Below are 26,217 nucleotides of genomic sequence, written 5' to 3'. Positions count from 1 at the left end.
GTACTACCAATGCCTATTCGCACCAAAGGGACAGACATTTCTGACTGGACACAAATGGGAAAAGGTTGTGTGTGTGCTTTAGAAACCATTAAATCTGCCTGCTTTGGAAAAGTGACCTACAAAGGGGCAGGAAGTGAGTATGTGTTGCAATGCACTTTATGATCAGAGCATTCTCAGAGGGGCTTAGGCAATTTCAAGGGAAGCAAAACTCAGAATGAAGAATACTGTAGTACAAGATTATGGCCGAAAATACTGTATTTTTAACCAGTAAGATCATCGGGGCATTATACAACATTAGGTGTTCCTTTTTTTTTTTTTTTTTTGAAAAACTAGTTCCCATCCCCAAACAATAGACAATACATGCATTTGAATGACATTTTAAGAACAGTAAATATGATTTTTTTTAAATACTGCAAGTTAAAAATGTTTTTGACAAAACTCCCTAAGTACACAGATCTAGTCAGGTCTTCCACATGAGGGTCGATGCAGAGTCTGGCCAGAGGCTTCAGTTAGAGTCCTTTGAGGAAATCTGCCAGAAACGTGTTTCAATGAAAGTGACCCAGACAGACTTAGATAGTGTTTTTACTTCCTTTTCTAACCCTACAAACAGCTTGCTGAATGATCTTCCTCCCTGCGTTTTCTTCCTGACTACCGAAGCTTCTATGAAAGCCAGAATTCCTTTATCTAAGTAAGATCTGATTTTTACCAAGTGGCTGTTTTTTTAACATGTAAATGTATTCATCACTGGGTTCAGATTTTATGGCGTGATGGCATCTCCGTGGTAGATATGGAAGGTGGGAGGACATATCTGGGCACCTCTGTGCATCAGGTGTGCATGCATACTCTGGACCAATGGCTCTAGAGGCAAGGGTGCTATTGCAGGGTGGCAGAAGCGGGGAGATGGCAGGAAACAGTATTACTGCAAGGAAAACAGAGTGTAGACGTTCAGCAAGTTATCTGTGGAATGGCAGGTGTCTAGCTTCCCCAACCTTGGCCTAATCACACAGAACCAAGCCATTTGTTTTTCCCAATGTTCGAGAACCAAAATGGAATCCCAAAGATACAAGTGCCAGGATATCTCTTAACACTGCATACGCTGGAAGTGTGGGGGGACAGACAGACACAGTGTTAGCTTCCATTTTTGTATGTCTTTCTAACCAAAGATTTCTCTTTGGAATAAAATATTAATGTATGCCCAACTAACCTTATTTGTATCAATTAAGATGCTGTTACTAACCACTTGAGTGGCTTAAGACCCTTACTTAATTTTAAGAAGAGCAGCAATATACATTACAATATTTGGGTACACTTTATTTTTATATGGGTTAACATTCTGCTATATTTCACTTCATTCGTTCTCTTGAGAAACTGAAAACAAAGGGGCTGGGGTCATCTGAGGGTCATCTGGGGTCATCTGAGGGTCTGAGTCTTGCGGTGTCTTGTTATGCAGCCCTTTCTTCCCATTATTATTTTTATTTTTTTGCAAGTAATCAAGTCATTTTGACCCAAATCCAGCATAAACAGCTTTTCACCAATTCCTACTTAAGACAACTTAAATTTACAATCATGTGGCAGTATAAATTTTTAAATTACAATTCGTACAACTTGACAATCAATATAAGTCTGAAGTACAAAAAGTAAATTGCCCTTTGGCTGAATTACCTTTTAAAACGATTAGGCCTGCTAATGTAATCTAAACAAAACAAAACAAAACAAAACCCCGAGCCCCCAAGTTCCAGGGTGTTCTCTAAATATCGCTGTGGATGCCACCTGCCAGTAAACAACACATGCAGGCTCCTAAGAATTTCCCAGCTACTCAGGACATTCAACAGAGCTCTTCCTACGGAAACAGTAAGGAAAACCCAACAGGCTCTGTAAGACCCACTGACTTTTGCATGGGTGCGTGTTTTCCCTTTGTTTCAGACATGAGGCACAGACTTCTGAATTTAAGCTCTGTAAGGCATAGTATAAACCTCCAATTTACAAATAGGAATTCTCTGTGGGTGGGAACTGCCGCATCACACACAAAAGGGAGACATCATCTGTAAACGGCACACTCGTGCTGAGTGACTCGGGAGATGGCTGCTTGCCTTGGGATGCTGAGGAAAGGTTTCTGTGGTCTGTGTTTTTCTTCTGAATAAGACATGCCCAAGTCACCATAACACTCCTCACAAGCCTCCATTACCTAGAGCATCGACAACAGGAACGCTTGCAATCACAATAGAAGAGAAAGCATGAGTAAACTTTGTTTTTGTACAAAACTGAGAAGCCCTTCCCGCCCCTCACCCCTTCAATAAAACCCCAAACAAGAAACAACAACAAAATTATTTTTAGCTTCATTGACTAGTGTGGATACAATTAGGTGTCCAGGCATCACTGCAGCTAGGGTGATCAATGTTTTCCTTTCTCAAAAGAAGGGATCCTGTCATGCACCCCAGGATGTGCAGTGAGGCCACAGACTTCAACTCTGCACAGCAAGCTGCATCCTCAATTCAGAAAGACGCCGTGGCCACCTCTCTCTGCCGTACTCAGCAGCTCTGAGCTGGATATCAGCATGGTTCAACCACATCCACTACAGCTCTAATAGACAGAACAGCTCGGTTCCTTAGGACTGTTAACACTTATGATCCTGGGATGAGGTTTTCTCTGTACACTGCAGGCCATCAAATGTTACTTTTTTTTCTTTTTTGTCTTTTTTGTTTTTTTTTTTTGTTTTGTTTTTTGTTTTTGTTTTATTTGTTATTTTTTTTTTTTGTTTTTGTTTTTTTTTGCTGCACCAAATTTAAGGTTGCCCTTTCAGGCAAGCAGTGGTCTCTAGCTGATAAAACATTTCCTTAGTGGATCACAATAGCTTCTAAAACTGCCTTTCTAATAAAGGCCATCAGAGAGGTAATGCTAAACTGTGCATTTGCCAAATAAGAATATGAATCGTATAAAAGCTCATATTCCAACCCCAGGTCAAATGGCAAAAGGTCTACAAAGTTGGTCTCCGTGTTTGTATAAAAGCTCTGACGGATGTTGTGTGTTTGCTATGAAATTACCTTTGGGTCTTAGGTCAGCACACCTCTACTCAGGAATGTGCAAATGATTTTAGACAGCACAATGCTAGTACCGCTCTGTACGATAGTAAGGGTTTTTTTTTTTTTTTTCTTCTTTTCTAAATGGAAAAAAATATCCCTAGTCAGAAATAAACTGACAAATTTACATTCTCCTCTCTTAAAAAAGTAAATAAAATAACATTATTCAAAATGTGAATTAGCTATAAGACATACAATACAATTACATAGATACATATCAATACAGCACATTCAATCTGCCAAAACATTAATGATTAAAAGCCAGTATGGATGTTGCAATATCAAGAGAGATGTATGTACAACGATCAGAGCATTTGTAATTGCACTGTACCTACAGGCAGTCTGTTAATTAAATTACAGGGGCTTTCTAGAGCAAGGGATAGAAAAGCCGGGGAGTAACACATGAGAACACTTGACTACAGTCAGCAGTTTCAGTGCTCATACAGTGAGCTGTTCCCTCTCCCAGCTTTGCTATTCAAGAAAGGTGATTTACATGGAAGTTGAGATTAGTGCCAAGCTCTAATGAGACCAGATCAGGCTAAACTTCCCCGCAGCCTTAGAGCGCTCACCATCTACTTAAATCACATACTGACTGATGCAGGCTGCTTGACAGGCTCACTCATATATGCTCGGCATGGTTTGCATCTGCTGACAAATTGCACATGGAGAATTCCAAACATCTCTCCTAGTATGATCGTCACAAAAATACATGCTTGACAGAACACTGAGCGGTGACTTTTGAATAAATTCACAAGTCTTCCTTAAGTTCAAGTGACCAATTCAAGATCCTGAAGGTGGTAAAGCCAGCTCACTATTTGCTCCCCAAATAAAAGGTTTCAGGATAATACTATCAACTAGTGTTCTTGGCAGATTCCCTTAAACTTAAAGAACATAAAGAGCTAATAAAACTAGTGCCAATAAAGAGATATAAGCAGAGCTCATGACAAAGCACACAGGGTACTTTTCTACACTGGTCATCTGGACACTGGCACTGACACTGAGGGGAAGAAAAGAACGGACCGTGAGAGGGAGCAGTTCAGTTAGCAACTGTTTGGCAATGAGTGCTTCTGGTTCACACCCAGCTGTTGTCTCCCTCACTGTCTTAATGCTGACATTTTGAGACACTGGCTTTAACTGTTTAAATTCTTAATTTATTTTGCCTTATAAAAATCTGGCTTTGGCAACATATACCCATAATAAAAATTAATTTAAAATTATGGCCCAAACACAAAGGGAAATAGGAGCAAAGGACAGCTAGAAACAAACAGAAAACGAAGAAGCTACAAGAGGGCTGTGGCAGCAGCCGCTGGGGAATGTAGTGTCTGTTGCCGTATCATTTGGCGTCTGTGGTTTAAAGAGAGGGCGAAAAACTAAAGAGACATAAACGGAAGCAAGGAAGAGCGGAAGGACGCAGCACACAGCCCGGAGAAGCAAGGACTTCTTCACGGCCTGTGCCCTCCATATATTCCTGACTTCCATATATTCCTCTGAGCAATCCAGCTGTGGCCGAAAGTCTGCACCCAAAGATAAGACACCCACCGCCCTAGTCCAAGTGAGACAAGACAATATATATATTATACATATATATGTATGTATGCATGTATGTATGTATTGAAAAAGAAATACTAGATGTGATGTGCATCCAGAGATACATTTAAAACCATAGTAGGAATACATATGCTCCTGCCTTCAGCAGAACCACTGGTAAAGGACGCTGCTGTAAGGCGGCTTCAGCTGAATGACACTGTCCTGACCGTGTCATTCGAGAGAGAAACTGCCCAAGAGTGGAATTAGGGTAAAGGCCATGGTAATGAGGGAAAATAAAATCAGAAGGAAGGTATGGAACAGGAAGAAGAAAAATCAGCCTTGTTTTGGTCAACAGGAAAGGGGAGGAGGAAGAAGGCAAGGAATGGAAGAGAGAGAAGAGAGAGGGGGAGAGAGAATGAATGAATGACAGGAGTGCTTTTATACTGTGAGTGAATGACTGAAAATTTAAAATACGTCGAGTCGAGGTTTGCCTAAAAAAAGAGGAAGTGTGCTGGGACTGCACTTCAGCATCCGGTTTCCTCTGAAGAGTTTAAATAAAATCACAATATTTACTACGGCTCTGCGGACACGCTCACAGAGTCCAGGACGGCAATAAATTAGTATTATGCAAATTGTTTTCCACAGAAGTACAGTCCCTCTTGTTTATCTTCAACAGCCCATGGGGAAGGGAAGAATGGGTTCTGGGAGGCGTGGTCACACCAGATTGTACTCCTTCAGGTTCAGCTGCAGGATGGTGTCCTTGACAGCAGCAAACACGAAGCGGATGTTCTCCGTGTCTGTGGCACACGTGAAGTGCGAGTAGATGATTTTGTCACTGTCGGGGTTCAGGTCCACGAACATCTTCAGGATGAATTCTCGTGCTGCCTGGGCATCTCTCTGGGGTCCTGTTTGCCAAGAAAGGGGAGAGCAAAGTGTGACCCATAGTTGCCTATCTGCTCAATCCGCATGTATCATGTCATGCCTATGAGGACTCATCTGATTTCCAGAGCTTTGCCAAGTTCACCGTGTGACATATGCACTAGTTTGCATTATCGTATGTTTGCACGGTTGTTTCTCATGCTTCATACATTGTCCCACGATAGCTTTATTTGAATACATTGGTCATGGTTGCTTTTAAATGTCAAGTTGCCATGATCTAGAATCACCTGAGAAGGGAATGTCAGTTGAGGGATTATCTAAATCAGGTTTGCCTGTGGCTATGTCTGTGGAGGACTGGATGTAAGGAGACCCAGTCCATTGTTAGGGGCACCATCCCCTGTAGGGGCAGAGGTCCTAAGTGATACACAACAGGGAAAAGCTAGATGCAGCAAGCGAGGATGCACTCATCCTCTTTGCCCTTGTCATGGATGCCACGTGACTATCTGCTTGAGCTCCTGCCTTGATTCCCCCCCAAGATGAACAGTAGCCTGGGACTAGTAAGCCAGGCAACCACTTTTCTCCCTGAAGTTGCTTCTTGTTGGGGTAGTTTTCTTAGCAATAGAAATGAATCTAAAACACCTTTGTCGTTGTTTGCTTTCTACTGTGGTGATGAACATCAAGATCACAGCAACCCAGGGAGGAAAGGGTTTATTTCATTTATAGTCCAATATGATTGGTGGTCAGGAGGCAGGAAGGAGGGAAGGAAGTGAAGCAGAAGCCATGGAGGAGTGCTGCTTACCACCCCATGCCTCATGGCTCACTCAGCCTTCTTTCCTAAACAGCTCAGGGCCACCTGCCTGGGTGTCACTGTCCACAGTGTGCTGGGCCCTATATCAATCACTGATCAAGAAAAGGTTCCCCACACTTACCTATGGTCAATTCTGATTGTCTCAATTGAGGGCCTTTTTTTAAGATGACCCTAACATTAGTTAAGCTGACAAGAAACTAACCAACACTTTTACAATAATTCTGTAGTGGATTCTTAGGTACAGCCCCAACACAGAAGCAGTAAAAGAAAAAGTAACCAGAACCTTATTAAAATAAAAATCCCTTTTGCTGCCAAAGTACATTAGGAAGTGAAAAATACATACAATTCATATGTGATAAGGATATAGATCCTAGAATATATAAAGATTATATAACCTGGACAAAAGGCGTGAACAGAGCTTTGCAAAGGAAGATACACACATAACCAGTGAGCGTACAAGACCTTAACTCTGATACTTCCTCTTCTAGGGAAATGTCCAGTAAAATCATAAAGCAGTCTTTCCATCTGCTAGCTGGCCTGGATATCATTTAAAAAGGGGAAAATAAATCTTGGCAACAGGTCAGGTGTGGAGCTGTCTGCCACTGGTCCATGCACAATGGTATACCCTCTGGTCCATGCACAATGGTATACCCTCTATGGGAAACAGCTCATTGGTACCCCAAGAAGCTAAGATAAAATTCCCATACAACCTAGCAAGTCAACTAGTTGGAGGGTGTTCTCCAAATGAATTGAAAGGAGGGCCTTTCGCAGGTGAATGGACAGTACCATTCCTCACAAGTACTCATAGGTAGAAGTGATTCAACTGAATTGGATAAGCCAATAAGACACAAGACATGGAAGTGATAATAGAAGGAACACCAAGCACGGACCTTGGAAATACTATTCTTAAATCAACTTGCCAGACATAGACAAATACTGTGCAACTTGACTTCTAGGCTAAGGAGACAGAAAGGGGAGTAAAGAAAGGGACAGTGTGTGAAGGGAGTGGGCAATGTGTGCTATTGCTTAGCTAGAGGGGTGGGGACATTGCCAATAGCAGCAGTGTCATACATGTCATTAACGTCATGCGATTACGTACTTGAATTAATATTTAAATGTTCTGTATAATATTTTAGTGTGACATGCCCTGAGCCATTACTAATTGTGTACAGGGTCAACCACAGTCACATCTCAATCAATCAGTTTAATGCTTAAACAGATTTTGGCAAGTGTGAGTTTAAAACTTTTAAATTACTAACATCAAAACACCGTCATCTTACAGATACTGAGCGCTGTGCCACTGCATGCCTGTTTCTCTCCCAGGCTGCGAGCTAGTTCCATACAGTGAAAGGACATGTCACCTCCTCCCTCCTGGGAGGACCTCCTAGATTCACAATGTGGGTTTGTTCTATGCAAAGGAACACTGCTGAGGCCTAAGTACCAATGCTACGGGCCTTCATCCCGAGTCTCTTCAGATGAAGCCTATTACAGATTTGAGCTCACACTACATCTCGCACTGTTAGAAGCTGCAAGGAAGAGCTAGGAAGCCCAGAGTCTTCTCATTTGCACAAGTATTAACAGGAGTGCTTTGGGTCGGTGACTAAGGCCGTTACATACATGAAACAGTGTTCTGTCCTTAGCAGTGTACTACCTTAAGTGACTGGGTCTACAGCAGCAAAGACCACTTAAAATGGGGACCTGGCAGGATGTAAGGAGCCTGTCATTTTTTTTTTTAACTATTATTCTTATTCTGTTTGGGAAGGAAAAGGCACCAACTTTTTTTTTTTTCTTCTGTTTAGTTTGTAAAATATCGGAAATAGAGTCAGGTTCACTGAAGTGCACTCGCAGGGTGCTGTTTTAACCACATATTATGCTATTTGAACACATCTCAGCAGGCCCAGAATTCTAAGGTCTCTAGGAACAATTCTGCAGTTCAAATCTATATGAACTTAGTAATTTCTCTTCCTGAAGAGAAACAGAGATGGCATTCATCTGCTTATGACCTCGAAAGGAAGATATGCACATCTGTGAAAATGGTAATACTCTACATAAGCTTATTATCAAGTTAACACTCCAGTGTACTGAAGGCTTTCTCAGCCTTAGCTCGTCCTCCAAGGCCTTTGGATCTCATAACATGACAACTTAGCTTTCCAAGAACAACAAAATCATCACCTTTGTTAACTTAGCTGTGGCCATATATCCTTTGGACATTATATGTCCATTGAAGAAAGTCAACAGTAAAAATCATCTTCAAATTCCAAAACACTTCCAATAAGCTCCCTTTGGAAGGAAACCATTTGTAGTTGTAAGGGTTGAGGACGATACTACAGAAAAGCGGCAATCCTGCCAAGACCTGTCCCAGAAACCCTTGGAATGCTGTGTAGGCAGCCATCATGAGGCAGTAGGTGAGCAGCTAGGCTTGGGGACTTCTACTCTGTGGCTGCACAATGCTATCTGGCTGTATCTAAGCAGGAAAACAGGGGGGCTCCAGTGCTGCTGCTGTATATGGTGCAGTCACTTCCTATCCACTGTACACTGACTCTCACCAACTCTGGAGAGAAATGAAGTCTGCCTTCTGGGTGTTAAGAGCATGTACGCCTGTATGAGGCAGCTGGTTCTTGCTCCTGTTCTCAGACCATGTGCTTACAGGACCGGCCTGCTATAGGGGGTGGGGGAGAGGAGGTACACCATATATAGTCATTTCCTTCCACAGTTTTCTTAGTAACACCGAGGCACTTACTATTTGCTCGTAGGTGAGAGAAGATAGAAGGAGAAAAGAGAGATTGCTGTCTAGGTTTAGACAGGATTTGTTCTTTTAAAACAGTCAGGCAAACAGAAAACGTGCTTGGAAAGATGTGACGTGCAGCTGCACACCCCGTTGTACACATGAATTTGAGATGCAAATTACAGCTGTAAAGCATGCGACTTTCCCTTCCTGAGCCAGCACTGCGCCTAATGCATACAGAGCAAAAAGGGCACTTAAATCTTCATGAAAAAGCTACAAAGCCAAGTGACCCTTAATCTCCAATGACAAAACTGCTATGTCACAGATATCTAGATCTCCTTTGTTGATGAGGTCCCTTTGTAGAAGTCACTTCTGCTGTTACATTCACCCTGTAAGCACGTTGGGATTTGGCCCTACTCTGTGACAGGTGCTATGCTAAGTCATTTACAACTTGATCAGTCCTCATGAATGCAGGAAGAAATTAGGCAGAGATAAATTGTTCCAGGTAATACTGTCAGTAAGAAGCAGCATCTGGAGATCCTCGTTCATGCTGTCTAGACCAGGGCTTGGTCAACTCTGTGAAAGGCCAGAGACTAAGCATCTCAGGCTGTTCAGATGACTTAATGTCTGTCAACACCACTCACTTCTGATGAGGTGGGGACAACCCAGGCCTAAGGAAAGTGGTTGCAATGATTCTTCCACTGGATGTCAACAGCAGGAGGCACCCTCTGGTATGGTCTGCCCATGGCTTGTTTAAGCTTTACAAAGCAAAGGCCTTCTGGGACTGCTGGGAGGCTGGATGTGGATACAATTAGTCAACAACTCTTCCTTAGCATGGTGATGTCCTGATGTTTAGAACTGCACAGCACACCTAGGAGATCTGTTTTCTAATGGTGAGAGTAGTGCAAGGCCAAGTTCAAGAGGGCGCTGCACACCCTAGGCTGCAGCACCAGTACTTAGAGAGCAGCTGTCATCCCTGAGGATGGGACTTCCCTCTCCACTTAGTCAAACCTAACTCGGCCATCATGCCCAGCCTCCTGCTAGTGAGGTTCCCCTAAAGTACACAATGCCTGGATATTCAAGTACCACACTAACGTCACAAGTGTTTTCTAACTGCCCTGTAAAGCGGCTCTCATACCTATGGCTTAAAGGGCCAGGACAATCAAGTGACTCTAAATATAACTGCAGGCAGAAAGGGCCTACAGAAGAATCTGATCTTCAGGGTATGTGGTGGTTTGAATGAACACATCCTTCAAAGGCTGGGATATTTCAACACTTGGTCCGGGGTTGGTGGTGCTATCTAGGTAAGCTTAAGAGTTGTGACTTCCTGTGGAAAGTAAGTTACTAGGGGTGGGCTTTGAACTTTACAGTATTGACCCACATCTGGTTTTTTCTGCTTTGGCATGTGTTTAAAGATATGATCTTTCAGTTTCTTCTCTCTGGCCATGATGTGCTTTTTCCCCTCTGAAACTATAAGTCCAAGTAAATTCTACCTTCTCTAAGTTCCTTGGTCATGGTCATGAGTTCATTATACCTTCTTCAGAGGCGAGTTCCAAAACTGGAAAGGCAGAGGTAGGTAACAAAATGAAAGGGAGGGAAATTGGAAATTACAATTGCTGATGGAAAAATCTAGTGAATTATTCCTTCTCTGAGCTGGTTATTCTGAAACATCAGAGAACTTGTTGCTCCCCCATAACTGGTAACATTAGCTAAGGTTAACGATTTAAAATGTTTTATGTCATTACAAGTCAAGGAACAGTAATTTCTATTCTAGCATACCTGTCCTCATGGACACTGTGACTCCAGGCACTGCGCTGTGCTGCTTACCCTCCCCCACACCCCCAGGCTCAGGGCTCTGGGGACTGTACCATGATGCCCTCCTGTCCTAGTGTTAACAGCACAAGTCTTTCTTAGCTGTGAGGCTGGCAAAGGGTGGCCACTTACCATCATATTCTGGGAAGTAGTCGACTAGGTGGGAATACATAATTTTCTCCTCTAGAAGATCTTTCTTGTTTAAGAACAGAATAACAGAGGAGTTCTGGAACCAGGGATATGTGATAATGGTTCTAAAGAGTGCTTTGCTCTCCTCCATTCGGTTCTGAGGAAAAAGAAAATCAGAAATACAGGAGTGAATTACTGATGATACAATTGGTGAACTGGCTGCTTTCTTGGTCCAGTTCATCTTCTATGTGCTTCTGTCTTTTAAAGTTGAGTTGTCAGGATTTATATGCAAATGCTCCCCAACACTCAACACCTGTTTTCATTATGCCAGCTCTCAGAACAGCAAGCAGAAGAGAATAGCAATGAGAATACCTGCTGAAATAACTTCTTAGGTTTGAAAAGAAAGTAACCAGGGTCTAGATGAAGAGGCTGTATCTGACACACTGTAATAAATTTCCACCAAAAATATCCATTCATAACCAAACACTAAAGCACAAAGCCAGGCTTCACTTTAAATTTTCTAAACTATTATTTGGAGCTTCACTATGCCTTAAACATTCAAATCAAAGTTACTTAGTTGCTTCTAAGCATATGTGGGATACGGCGACACTGATGTATGTGATGTATGTGCACACATACACATTCCTGAGTCAGCTGTTACCCGGGGTCACCACTGCTCTTTAGTGACTCCTTCTCCATTTCACTGTATGTACACCTGCATAGCTATGAGTAAAACAAACTAACAACCTTGGGATAAAAATCTAGCCTTTGGGCTGCCACCGTGGAGAGCTCGTAGGCAGCACCCCACGAGCAAACTTGAGCCTCGGGACCAGAGGTAAGACCAACTTTTCTGCTGCAAGCAACCTGCCTGGTGAACTCAGGACACACAGAGGCAAAATTCGTCTAGGACCCGGCACTTCCGGTGGTTAGCGGGAGTCACAAACCCACAGATCCGGGCCCGCAGCAGCTCTCTGCTCCCAAACCCTGTGGGAGAGAGACCTCATCACCTGGTCAGGTGGGCGCTCCTGAGGCTGCAGAGCGGAAGAGACCACCAACACTGCTCACCCCTGCCCACATCCCTGGCCCAAGAGGAAACAGTATACGGCCTCTGGGTTTCCGTAGAGGAGGGCCCAGGAGCAGCAGGTCTGCTGCTTCTGAGACACCGCCAGAACCTGAAGGGACAGACCAGATAAACAGTTCTCTGCACCCAAATCCCATGGGAGGGAGAGCTAAACCTTCAGAGAGGCAGACACGCCTGGGAAACCAGAAGAGACTGCACTCTGCACACATCTCTGACACCAGAGGAAAATACCAAACGCCATCTGGAACCCTGGTGCACGGAAGCTCCCGGAAAAAGCGACGCAGATCTTCCTGGTTGCTGCCGCCACAGAGAACTCGTGGGCAGCACCCCGCGAGCGAACTTGAGCCTCAGGACCACAGGTAAGACCAACTTTTCTGCTGCAAGTGACCTGCCTGGTGAACTCAAGACACAGGCCCACAGGAACAGCTGAAGACCTGTAGATAGGAAAAACTACACGCCCGAAAGCAGAACACTCTGTCCCCATAACTGGCTGAAAGAAAACAGGACTACAGGTCTACAGCACTCCTGACACACAGGCTTATAGGACAGTCTAGCCACTGTCAGACATAGCAGAACAAAGTAACACTAGAGATAATCTGATGGCAAGAGGCAAGCGCAGGAAGCCAAGCAACAGAAACCAAGACTACATGGCATTATCGGAGCCCAATTCTCCCACCAAAGCAAACACGGAATATCCAAACACACCAGAAAAGCAAGATCTAGTTTCAAAATCATATTTGATCATAATGCTGGAGGACTTCAAGAAAGACGTGAAGAACTCCCTTAGAGAAACACAGGAAAACATTAATAAACAAGTAGAAGCCTACAGAGAGGAATCACAAAAATCCCTGAAAGAATTCCAGGAAAACATAAATAAACACGTAGAAGCCCATAGAGAGGAGTCACAAAAATCCCTGAAAGAATTCCAGGAAAACACAATCAAACAGTTGAAGGCATTAAAAATGGAAATAGAAGCAATCAAGAAAGAACACATGGAAACAACCCTAGATATAGAAAACCAAAAGAAGAGACAAGGAGCTGTAGATACAAGCTTCACCAACAGAATACAAGAGATGGAAGAGAGAATCTCGGGAGCAGAAGATTCCATAGAAATCATTGACTCAACTGTCAAAGATAATGTAAAGCTGAAAAAGCTACTGGTCCAAAACATACAGGAAATCCAGGACTCAATGAGAAGATCAAACCTAAGGATAATAGGTATAAAAGAGAGTGAAGACTCCCAGTAAATATCTTCAACAAAATCATAGAAGAAAACTTCCCTTACTTAAAAAAAGAAGCCTACAGAACTCCAAATAGATTGGACCAGAAAAGAAACACCTCCCGTCACATAATAGTCAAAACACCAAACGCACAAAATAAAGAAAGAATATTAAAAGCAGTAAAGGAAAAAGGTCAAGTAACGTATAAAGGCAGACCTATCAGAATAACACCAGACTTTTCGCCAGAAACTATGAAGGCCAGAAGATCCTGGACAGATGTCATACAGACCCTAAGAGAACACAAAGGCTAGCCCAGGTTACTGTATCCTGCAAAACTCTCAATTAACATAGATGGAGAAACCAAGATATTCCATGACAAAACCAAATTTACACAATATCTTTCTACAAATCCAGCACTACAAAGGATAATAAATAAATGGTAAAGCCCAACATAAGGAGGCAAGCTATACCCTAGAAGAAGCAAGAAACTAATCGTCTTGGCAACAAAACAAAGAGAAGAAAAGCACACAAACATAACCTCATATCCAAATATGAATATAACAGGAAGCAATAATCACTATTCCTTAATATCTCTCAACATCAATGGCCTCAACTCCCCAATAAAAAGACATAGATTAACAAACTGGATACGCAACGAGGACCCTGCATTCTGCTGCCTACAGGAAACACACCTCAGAGACAAAGACAGACACTACCTCAGAGTGAAAGGCTGGAAAACAACTTTCCAAGCAAATGGTCGGAAGAAGAAAGCTGAAGTAGCCATTGTAATATCAAATAAAATCAATTTTCAACTAAACTTCATCAAAAAAGATAAGGAAACTGCAAAGCTTCTGTAAGGCAAAGGACACTGTGGTTAGGACAAAACGGCAACCAACAGATTGGGAAAAGATCTTTACCAATCCTACAACAGATAGAGGCCTTATATCCAAAATATACAAAGAACTCAGGAAGTTAGACCACAGGGAAACAAATAACCCTATTAAAAAATGGGGCTCAGAGCTAAACAAAGAATTCACAGCTGAGGAATGCCGAATGGCTGAGAAACACCTAAAGAAATGTTCAACATCTTTAGTCATAAGGGAAATGCAAATCAAAACAACCCTGAGATTTCACCTCACACCAGTGAGAATGGCTAAGATCAAAAACTCAGGTGACAGCAGATGCTGGCGAGGATGCGGAGAAAGAGGAACACTCCTCTATTGTTGGTGGGATTGCAGACTGGTACAACCATTCTGGAAATCAGTCTGGAGGTTCCTCAGAAAATTGGACATTGAGCTGCCTGAGGATCCAGCTATACCTCTCTTGGGCATATACCCACAAGATGCCCCAACATGTAAAAAAGACACGTGCTCCACTATGTTCATCGCAGCCTTATTTATAATAGCCAGAAGCTGGAAAGAACCCAGATGCCCTTCAACAGAGGAATGGATACAGAAAATGTGGTACATCTACACAATGGAATATTACTCAGCTATCAAAAACAATGACTTTATGAAATTCGTAGGCAAATGGTCGGAACTGGAAAATATCATCCTGAGTGAGGTAACCCAAGCACAGAAAAACACACATGGTATGCACTCATTGATAAGTGGCTATTAGCCCAAATGCTTGAATTACCCTAGATGCCTAGAACAAATGAAACTCAAGACGGATGATCAAAATGTGAATGCTTCACTCCTTCTTTAAAAGGGGAACAAGAATACCCTTGGCAGGGAATAGAGAGGCAAAGATTAAAACAGACACAGAAGGAACACCCATTCAGAGCCTGCCCCACATGTGGCCCATACATATACAGCCATCTAATTAGACAAGATGGATGAAGCAAAGAAGTGCAGGCTGACAGGAGCCGGATGTAGATCGCTCCTGAGAGACACAGCCAGAATACAGCAAATACAGAGGCGAATGCCAGCAGCAAACACTGAACTGAGAATAGGACCCCCGTTGAAGGAATCAGAGAAAGAACTGGAAGAGCTTGAAGGGGCTCGAGACCCCTTATGAACAAAAATGCCAAGCAACCAGAGCTTCCAGGGACTAAGCCACTACCTAAAGACTATACATGGACTGACCCTGGACTCTGACCTCATAGGTAGCAATGAATATCCTAGTAAGAGCACCAGTGGAAGGGGAAGCCCTGGGTCCTGCTAAGACTGAACCCCCAGTGAACTAGTTTGTTGGGGGGAGGATGGGGCGGGGAATACCCATAAAGAAGGGGAGGGGGAGGGATTAGGGGGATGTTTGCCCAGAAACCGGGAAAGGGAATAACACTCGAAATGTATATAAGAAATATTCAAGTCAATAAAAAAAAAAATCTAGCCTTTGTTTGTTTTAAAGACTTAGTCTCACTGTGTAACCGTGGCTAGGCTGGAAGTTATTAAGCAGGCTCTCTTGGCCTTGAACTCTATCTGCTTCTGCTTCCCTGGTGTTGGAGTTAAAGGTGTCTATCACCCTGCCTGGCAAAAAAATATAGTATTTCTTCCTCAGCACTTTTAAGTGTGCTTTCCTGGGGCAAGACTTTCAAGTTTAGTTGTGACAGAAACCCACGTGGTTTCTGGAGAAATTCATCGAGCATGTTTCCATACATGCTAATGGTTCACTGATGTTTACCTAAGATTGTGTGATGCTAATGGAGGGCTTGTTTGAGTCAAGTCATTCCTCATACTCATCATCAATAGAGCATAGAGCCTTGCAACTTCTTCCTCAGCCAGCTGCTGCTTTTAGAGCAGTGTGTGTGTGTGTGTGTGTGTGTGTGTGTGTGTGTGTGTGTGTGTGTGTGAGAGAGAGAGAGAGAGAGAGAGAGAGAGAGAGAGAGAGAGAGAGAGAGACCTGGGAGAAAGTCCCATACCCAGCCTGCAGGAGGGCTGCCGGGACACTCTTTCCAGCCCAGCACTGGGTCCCTGCAATGACGGCTTAAAGCTGCCACTCTACTCAGGCCTATTGCTGGCAGGCCGCTCTGATGGCAGAGCCTGCTCAGGAATAGGTCCTGCTGAAGTTCATGGGGAAGGGGTGCTGTTTGTGATGGATTCAGGTTTGAGCAGTGGGGAGGGTGGCCCTTGGCAACCGGCAACAGGAAGGAGGACTATCCCAGTTCACCTTTACAAAAAGGAACAGTGATAGCTCTATTCTTTCTCTCTTTATTCCTCGAGAAAAATTTCTATACACCTGATCCCCAGAAGAAGAGTATTTACAAAGCAACATGCTCTGTCCTGAAGCAGACGTAAATCTTAGGAGCACTACCTATGGTTTTCACAAGCCGTGCTCACAAGGCAGCACAAGTGCAAACGCGGCAAATAATTTATAATTGACTCTGCTCAGACAGCCGACCTTGGGGAGGCATGCAGCGCTTCTTTTTTGTAGTTCGTAAGGATAGGTGGGTTCGAGGAGAAATAAAGTATGAGCGATGATGAAAGCACCAAGTTTCTGCTTACTCCGAGGACAAAGCAGCTTGGGAGGGGGAGTGGCACACTCTCACAGCCTCTTCTTAGGTTTTTAATAGAAAATGCCCATGAGGATCAAAGAGGACACACTAAGGCTCTACTGTGCCAGACAGAATTCTGCATTAACTAGTTGAAGTGGCCTCCACATAACCCAAGGAGCCTTTCTATTGCTTTTCACTCGGCTAGTACTTCTGAGCCCAGTCGTGTAGGTTTGAATGCTGGAATGGGTCAGAAGATATAGAAGCCACCTTCTAGGGTGGGGTGTACCTGGTCTTTCTTCCTTTTGGGACCACACAGAAAGGTCACATGCTAGACCACCATGTAGACATGGAAAAAAGTTTCCCAGCCCATATTGTAGTACTCAGCTGCAAGTGTCTACTCCTACTCTGGCCCTGCCTGTCTGTCATTGCAGCAGGATAGTATGAGTAGAAATCTCAGTCCTTGTTTGAGCCCTCCTTAAGGCCACAGGAGAGTTCTCACCCCTCATCATCTCTCTAACTGTACTGCTTTGTAATGCAGTTTCCTGATACACAACTGGCTAAACAAAGTACCAGTCCTAGCCTGACATTCACACCTTGACATGGCCTGACCTAGTCAATCTGAGCCTCTTCATAAATGTCCTCCATGCAGAGATCTTACGTTACTGCCAGCACACAGGTGCACTTTGTTGACCCACTGACGCATAGGGGCTCCAACTCCTAATCCTTCAGGTCCATGTTAAGTGGCTTTCCCCACAACATCCTTCTCTGGGTCCTCCAGTCCCTTCTGTCTGTACTACTGTTCTGGTGACACAGCCCCTGTCTGGAACTGAGGACAACTATACTACGGCAGGACTCACAGCTTACACAAGCTCCAGAATCTGAAGGGGCTGTGCTCTGAGTGCACTATTCCCCAGGGCCTCTGACTCCAGGGACCTGTTTGGGGTACAGAGGTCCTTTCTTCCTTATCTGCACTGTACACTGGGGGCAAGGATGGTGCAAACACGGTAGGCTCTATGAAGAACACACACATCTCTAAGGCTGTGACTGTCGCCTGCATGGCTCCAGCAGTGGGGGTTCTGTGGGACCTCTCAGGTGCAGCACATCAAGTCCGCCTTTTGTCTTAGATGCAAACATTCTTCTTACTCAGGAAAAGGCCAGGCTATGTTCACACGGTCCTAGTCCCCTTGAAAAGTGTTTTCTGTAGGCTGGAGTCTATCCACATCTACATCAAAGTTACTAAAGGGCCTAACCCAATGGCATCTCGTATCTGTCCACTGTAGCTCTGCTGCTCATGGACAAAGGCTGCACTTTCCTATTTGTCATCAACCTGCTGGTGCCTCCATGTTCAACTGCATACAACAGCCCCACCACCCTGCTCAGCTGTGCATCATGCACAGACCTTCTGGGCACTGCAGTCTCTCTACCTGAGAAACCAGATGACCAGAATCCGGGATCTTAGCTTTGTTGTGTGTCTGTGTGTGTCTCTTTTCTTTATTCCCTTGCTGTCCCAGACAGGCCAAGACTGTACAAGAATGTGGGATAAGTCACCTGACTGCCTCCTTGATATTTTGCCCATTTTAGTAGCTTGATAAATCATATTGAATTAGAGTTCATGTAAATTCTAAAATAGTGCTTGTACATACAAGTTGCTGACGAAAACAAACGTGTAGAAAATCAGATCCCCTCATGCCTGAGGGCTAACAGTCATCTATGGATTGTTTACAGCTGTGGTCCACTGTTAGCAGCAAGAGAAACCTAAATGAAGCGTCTAGGATATAGTGATGCCCCACACTATCTGGGAACCACAGAGGCTAAGTGGTCCAAAGTGTCACTTCCTGATGCCAGAAACACATGGATGTGACCATTTCTTGTCCTTTCCATTAGAAAAGAACACTCTAAACCAGGTCAGACAGACAAGCAGATGCACAGACAGAATGCACACAGGAGGATGCTCATGAAGCAGACTGCTCAGTAAAAGGCTGAAACAGTTTACAATGCTTTACGAAATTCATTAACCCTGACCTTCAGAGGTTAGGACATTCACCAGCCACGCTTACACTCATTGCCTGCTTCAGTGCGGGTGTCCTACATGAACTGCACATGACAGAAATACCACACAAGGCACAAGGCGCCATTTTCAACCTGTGCCATTCTATTTAGGAAACTAGGGTTGGGGGGAGTCATCAAAAGAAGAGAATTTTATGCTTTGGAAATCCAAGACAACTTCTCAACCATCAGCCTTTACTTCTAATTGCTACCATAGATTTCGTTATTTCTTTTCATATATACCAAAGTACATCTGGTAAATTTTTAAAATACTATTTTAAAATACTTATATTAATTCTCTGAGAATTTCATACAATATATTTCGATTATATTCACCCTCTATTTCTTCTCTGATTCCTTCCAGATTTACCTGTATTTCTCTATGTGATCCCCAACAACTCTGTGTTTTTTGTTTTTAATAATCCAGAAAGTCCAGTTTGTGCTGCCCATGAACTCAGGGTGTGACCATCTCTTCTAGTAGCAGTGGACCTACTGGAACCAAAGTTTTCAGGAAAACCAACAAGGTTTACTATTTTAAAAGAGTAAAATCAAATTATTTACTTCCTCTTCACTGCTGTATGTAATAGCTCATGATAATGTAAAATCTGAAGCAAGATCATTATCATCTGCAGCACATCAGTGAATCATTTAAAAACTCCATTCTCCAACAAGAAGCCATGAGGACGTCCCTTAGGTGTTTGTTCATTTCAATCTCTGTCTACTAGAAGGCAATGACTCAAAAGACAGTTTAAAGGCCCATATGCAACCTGCCCGAGAAATCTCGTGTGCATTTCTTTCCTCCCTTGATTATTAAGGATAAATCTTGGCTGTGTTTGTCACTGCATCTCCAGAAGAGCTATACTGTCGAGGGTTGGGATGAGGCAGGAAGATGTCCAGGAATTCCTAAGAATCTGTGGTGTTGCTGTGGCACTGCTACAGGTCCAGGACTAGGAGCTGGGTCTCAGTTTTCATGTATCTCCTAGAGTTTGTGAATATAGAAAGAGACATAGTACTTCCCCGTGATCCAGTCACACAGGCAGTCATAATACTGGGGAAAAACCTACCATGTTACCCTCTTCGTCAGGCCATTTCCTTACTTTAAATACCTGGCTCAGAAGGGGCCAGGAAATTCTTCCACTCTCTACATACACATGCTTATCTCCCCAGGATCCAAACTCCAGGCACACCTGACCCAGAGCTGGAAAGCCACCCAGACCTTACCACTTTGCCCAGGCAGAGAAAGGATGCGTCTGAGACTCTCCACATGTTAAAGTCGTTATGTTCGAAATCTCAGAAATTGCCCAACCCCTAACTCAGACAAAACCAAGACATGACATTAGTGAAGAAATAAGGGCAAGAAATAATTACTTCCTTAGCCACTACCCTTCTGCTACCCAAATCAGAAAAGAGGGGTAAAAGGACAGGAACACCAAATCCAGCTGGGCACACATGGTTTCCTTGATGATTTTCCTAGTCTTTGCAAATCTTTGCAAGCAACTATTTGAGATCAAATAAGGTGTGCTCTCCAGGCCTGAAGACAGCTCCAGAGAGTTTTCATATGATAGCTCTGTACCTGTATCAGCACGTTCTGCCCAGGATGTGTGGAGAGGCAAAGGCATGGAACACATTTCCCTATTACCCCCAAGGTGTAAGGTTTTAAGTAGAGATGAGGTCACAGACGGAGCCTGTATGTTGTGGTAAAGCCAGTGTAGAGCAGAAGCAAATCAGGGTAGAAGGGAAAGAGGAAGGAGCTGGAGAGACAGAGAGGTCAAAGAGAGACAGAGGGGAGCAGAAGGACACACAGAAGGAACTAAACAAACACGTGACTTTCTCTGGTGCAGATGTACAGTACTAGAGCTGAGACCAACACCACTTCCTTTACTAATTTCCGGCATTCTAGTTCAGTCATGTGACCAAACAACAGCCTTTTTTCAAAGTCTGTCTTACAACACAAGCACACGTCCAGCCTCTTAAGAGGACAGGTCAGCCTATCTTTAACTTCTACACGAAGCTCCTCTTTTCTCACAGCATTCTTTACTGGAGCGGAGTAACTCCAGATCTTTAACATTCCATGCACACATGCTATTGATTTTCAAGTCGATGATCTTCCTCCTATTTATCCTGTTTTCCCTCCATGGTTGGTATTCATCAGGGGAGGTTGTTGCCAATTCCATTCTCTCTAAAGTAATTGTGTTTCATAATTCAAACAAGTGTCCCCCACTACCTTTGAAATACTCTTCTGTCATGTTTCAGAGTTAAATCCTGTGTACTATCTTATCAGGTGTCTTCCCTCCACCACACATGCAGGAGCCTGCGAGTCCCCTGACCAGTATTGGGTGTTTCTTTTATTTTAAGTTTAGTGATGACCAGGGTGTTCTATTATCAAGCCTCTGAGCTGATAGCTACAGTTTGTTTCCAGGAGCACTAATGGGGAAAGTTATACATTTCACACCATGAAGATGTATTGTCAGAACAAAATCTTATTCAGCATTCCAACCTATCTGAAATTCTTTGTGTCTCCATTCACATAAGAGATACTTCAACAAGTATCTACAGACGCTGCTCTGAGCCAGTCATTAAAGAACCAAAGCAGCAACTATGGACCTGTACAGTGTGGCCACCTGAAGGGGTGGACTCCAATCTTCAAGGGCACTGGACCATTAGTACTGACTCTGTCAAGAGACCACAAACTGATTTGGCTAAAAAGTATCTGTTGCTATTTTATCCTAAGAGTGGCTCTTAATCTGTGGGTTGCAACCTCTTTGGGTGTTGACCAAGAGGGTTTGCATATCAGATATCCTGATTTATGATATGATTCATAACAGAAAAATTATAATAACAAAAATAACCTTATGGTTGGGGATTGCTACCACATGAGTGACTGCATTAAACATGGTTACAGCATTAGGAAGGTTGAGAACCACTTTCTTAGATGGTGGTTCACTTGCTGAAGTCCACCTCTGTATCTCTTCACTACATTTAGATGGACTCACACTGAAACAAACTCAAAATAGACAAGGAAGAAAATATAGATTTCTGGAGAGCTCAGTGATTTTTCTTTTCTTTGAACATGAGGCAGACAAAATGAGTTCTCCCAGTTAGTGACATACTCTGACGACAGCCAACCCCACTGGAATTGTGCTGAATAACAAGCAGGAAATGATAGAGTGGTAAATTTAAATTGAAATCAATGACTATTGAACTCCAAGAGCAGCTCTCCAAGCTCTTGATTAGGACTACCAAGCAGCTTCTGCCAGAGATAAACCAGCTCCCATGCCCCACGCATGTGCGAACATGCTCATCGCACCGCTCCCCCAGGACTCCCATCCTCCCTTCCAAGTCCTTTTCCTGTGGAAGTACACCCGGTGTGTAACGCCAGAGCAGATGACATGCGCAGTGAAAAAGCAGCAACACACTGTGCTTTTCTAGATTTTTCTCAGCAACAGCCAGGTTTACGGCTCCAACAGACTGGCTCACCCACAGTCCTCTCTCTTCATGAACTGTCTGCTGACTTCTGTGGGGTTTGCTCTTTTTGTATGCAAGTTTGCATTCCTAGTATGCTGAAATCATCTTATTTTTCCTATTAATTTGCCATTTTGCACATTAGGTATTAAATTATTTAGAGAAGACTTAAAATAATATTGAAGCACCTCACCTCAGTATTGCTATGCATCTCTAACTGGAAAGCAGCCCCACTTTATTGTAAAACTTTGTTTCCTAACGGGCCACTCTCAAAGTCAGCTCAGATTGCTCCCTTAGCCACCACAGACTGTGATAGACTGCACGGTGTAATCCACGCACAGGCGCTGTCAGTCAGGAGCACAGTGCCCCAAGTACGGCTTCATTGCTTTGTCTTTCTTCTGATTCTATGTGTGATGAACAGTAACTAGGCCAAACTGAGACTTTGCATAAAGGGAGACAGAAACAGGCTTTGGGGATATAAAGACAAAGGATCACAAAGAACAGGCTTCATCCAGAAACTCTGGGTACCCTGAAAAGGACATAGACAACCAATCATATAAATATCGGAACTTCAGACTGAACCTGACACACTTTTTACATTCTTGGCCTTCTGGCATGGGGCAGTCTAAGTCAGGGAAAATAAGGATGAAATAGCTGGACAGTATGTTTTATTGTCTCAAAATGCTTTTATGGGTAGGTCATGATTCAGGAATGTGACTGGCTTGATCTTTGGCTAACAGGATGGGGTGATATCAGTGGGGTGAGAATTTGGCTTGCCTGTGTCCAAAGAGATAATCTTAAGAATTCATATGGGTGACATCTTCATGTGCATGCACATTTCTGTGTGTGAATGTGGGTGTACAACAGAGGTCAGAGGACAACCTTGGGGGAGTCAGTCATTGCCTGGAGGGTTCTCCTTTCTCTGCCTCCCATCTCTACAAGAGTACAGAGAAGACAGGCAGGAACTGCCGCATGTGGCTTTATGTGGGTTCTGGCATTTGAACTCCCACATGCTGGGCAGTAAGTGCCTTATCTACTGAGCTTCTGAGGCTCTGAATAACAGTTTTGGACCCTGCTCACTGGGGTAACACTGGACCACACTCCTCCATCATCTTGAGGTTTTCATTCACTCTACCTCTCTTGCCCTTCCTTCTACCCTCCACAGACTGCAGGCATATGACTAATTTCCACTAGCACCAGACAGTCAGTAAAAAAACGATGAATAAGGAATGAGGGTATGTTTGGCATTTGGCAAGGTTCAAGGGTGCTGATAAACAGATCAAACAAGAACACCAGAGAGGAAGGTGGAATAACTTGTTGGCTTCTGAGGGTTTTCATAAGAACACATAACACATGCCGAATATATGAGACCTTAAATGAGCCTGGTGTGTTATATTCCCAAGGTTATACTTCTGAACACTAGTGACTTGATACAATGGGATCTATACTGTTATGGGTGGGGTTGGACTTGTCCTGGGGGGCCATAAACCACTATCCCTTGTTATAGATATAACAGCATGGAATTTCCTTTTGAAAGATTTATTTATTTTTGTTACACATACGGCCATTTTGCTTAGGTGTATATCTGCAGTGCCTGGGGGAGTCAGAAGATTGGGTCAGATCCTCTGGAACTGGGATTATGGAGAGCTGTAAACTGCTGTAAGGGTACTGGGAACTGAACCTCAGGCTTCCCCAGAGCAGCCAGTGCTGTGGACTGTGGGACAATCCCTGCAGCCTGAACAAAGAGCACTGAATGCTCACACTAATTATCCAAGGTGAAGAGACTGACAAAAGAACAAGGTAAGAAATAAATCTTGGGCCAAAGAATTGGCTTAGTGGGCAATGAGCTTGCTGTTAAGCCTGACATTCTTGATTGGACCCCAAGAATCCACATGAAGTTAGGAGGAAAGTGACTCTGACAAGCTGTCCTCTGACCTCCACATGCTTGCTGTGATCCACACAAACACGATAAATAAACACGTGGTGAAGAAAGGAATATGTTTAGTAGGAAAGTTTTTAAATCACTGGTAACATTAATTTGGGATTATTTACTAACCATTCATACTTCGGAGATTTATAATGTGTAACAAAGCACAAGCAGATAGAAAAGGCATGTGTACCCATGTCATAGGCAGATAGGAAAGTCGTGTGCACACATGTCACAGGCAAATAGGAAAGGCATGTGTACACATGTCACAAAGTCTTTAGGCTTTAACTTCACTGTCTTCTATTTTATAAATGTTCCCTAGAGTTTCTAATTTTCTTTTTCTTTGAAGGAAAAAAGGTACCTATATTCTTTAAGGATAACGGTTTTAAATCATCTGTTTAATCCTTAACCTCAATGTACTGTATTTATTCAGTACATTGTATTCAGTATTCACTTAACATGTTGTGCACATGTTAAAAAAAAACCTTTCCAGTTGTTATAACCCACACAGGTGGCATTAAAATCAATAAAATTATTGTGAGTTAGTCTTTATATAAAGATGAAGACATACTTTTCATGCTGCCTGAAGCTACTTTTAAAATGTCACTCACGGCTGGGGAGATGACGGGGTGGCGAAAGTGCCTGCCGTGTATTTGTGAAGACCCGAGTTCCAAGTTCCCAGAAACCACGGAAAGCTCGGTACGCTTGTATGCTCTGTAACTGCAGCATTCTTACCATTCCTGAGCATGCGTGCATGTATGACACAGCCTTCTTAGTTAATGAGCAACTGACTACTCGTAATCCATGTGTGGACTCACTCTGTCCACATTTAACCTTCCTATTTTTCCATATCACCTGCCAACAGAATGAAGGGGCCCCAGGGAAATAACAGCACAACTCAAGCCACTTAGCCCTGGTCCAGCATACTGGTGGTAGTGGGTGAACCGAGAATGGAGTCTTACAGTGCCCACTGACCGGTAGGTTCCAGTGACTTGCTGTGCCTGTCCTCCCTCAGCTGTATTCTGACAGCACTCAAAGTCCTGGCATCACTAGTCACACACTTGCCACTTGTTTAAAAAGTCAGTGTCTTTAACGTCACTCACATGCAGTCTTATCTGAAAATTCTACAGTTTCACTATTTTCTGTATTGTCAAACACTGAGAAGCAGTGTGCATTTTCTTCTAACTCCAGCATAACATGTAATGTCCACATGATAGTAATTAATATGGAAGGTGGAAAACGTATCACAAACTTTATGAGAAACTACCCTTGGATCAAAAAAAAAATCAAGTATGCCCACAAATTATAAAGTGTTAATTTTAAAAGTTTAAATATTTTCTCCAGAGTTGCTTTTATTATCATGAGAAAAATTTACTCACTGATTTTTTTTTCAAATTTTTAAATAGAATAGTTTTTTTCTAAAACACGTGCAAAGAGGCCTTATTATTAAATTGGGCAGTTGAAAACAAAACAAAACAAAACACAACAGAAAGCTACAAGGGAATATAAGTCTCAAAATAAAAACATTAAATCAAAAAGGATAGGATCTAATTGTGAGCTCAATTCAGGAAAGGGGTCAAATAGGGGTCAAATGAATTTAACGTTGATGAAACGAGGGTTCAGGATGGAAGCTTGTGAGGTGGAGCCTCAGGTTTGAAATGACATGGCTTCAAAGTCAGTGCTGTTTTCTTCCCCTACTTAGCTATGGTGACAATATCAACCCTTAAGGGATTAAGAAATGTTATCGTTCCAAATGTGAGAGGCAAGTGCAGCCCTGAGTGAACCTGTGTTGAGGCCTCAGCTCCAGTCACGTGGCTGAAGCTTTCCCGGTGAAATCTGAAAGATAGCAAAGCCTTCCTCTAGTCCAAGTGAGTGTGTTGATGCTGTGTTCAGAAAATGACCGCTGTGGCTTCCTTCCCCAGTTAAGGCTCTGCTCCAGCCCCAGCTCCTACCTAGGTTAGCTAAACCTCCTCCTTGTTCAGGTGTATAGAATAACCTTGCCTTCTTGTTCAAGTGCACACAATAACCATGCTGCGTTTCTGAGGGCTGTGACTTCTCCAGCCAGAGCCCCGATCACCGGGTTCAGGA

At 43.3% G+C, this 26,217-nt stretch overlaps 1 protein-coding gene across 1 annotated transcript in view; it reads right to left on the bottom strand.

Moving 5' to 3' along the window:
* Positions 1–237: 237 nt before the first annotated feature.
* Positions 238–26,217, bottom strand: part of Gnaq (G protein subunit alpha q) — a 246,302-nt gene continuing 220,322 nt past the window's right edge. Inside the window, exons 6-7 of the mRNA NM_031036.3 lie at positions 10,961–11,114; positions 238–5,509 (exon numbers count right to left, since the gene is read on the bottom strand). Coding sequence (NP_112298.2) covers positions 5,319–5,509; positions 10,961–11,114 — 345 coding nt within the window. The 3' untranslated portion in view covers positions 238–5,318. The remainder of the gene's footprint in view (positions 5,510–10,960; positions 11,115–26,217) is intronic.

The sequence above is a fragment of the Rattus norvegicus genome, chromosome 1, assembly GCF_036323735.1.
Source record: "Rattus norvegicus strain BN/NHsdMcwi chromosome 1, GRCr8, whole genome shotgun sequence".
NCBI classification, from domain to species: domain Eukaryota; kingdom Metazoa; phylum Chordata; class Mammalia; order Rodentia; family Muridae; genus Rattus; species Rattus norvegicus.
This window is presented reverse-complemented; position numbering and strand designations above follow the sequence as displayed.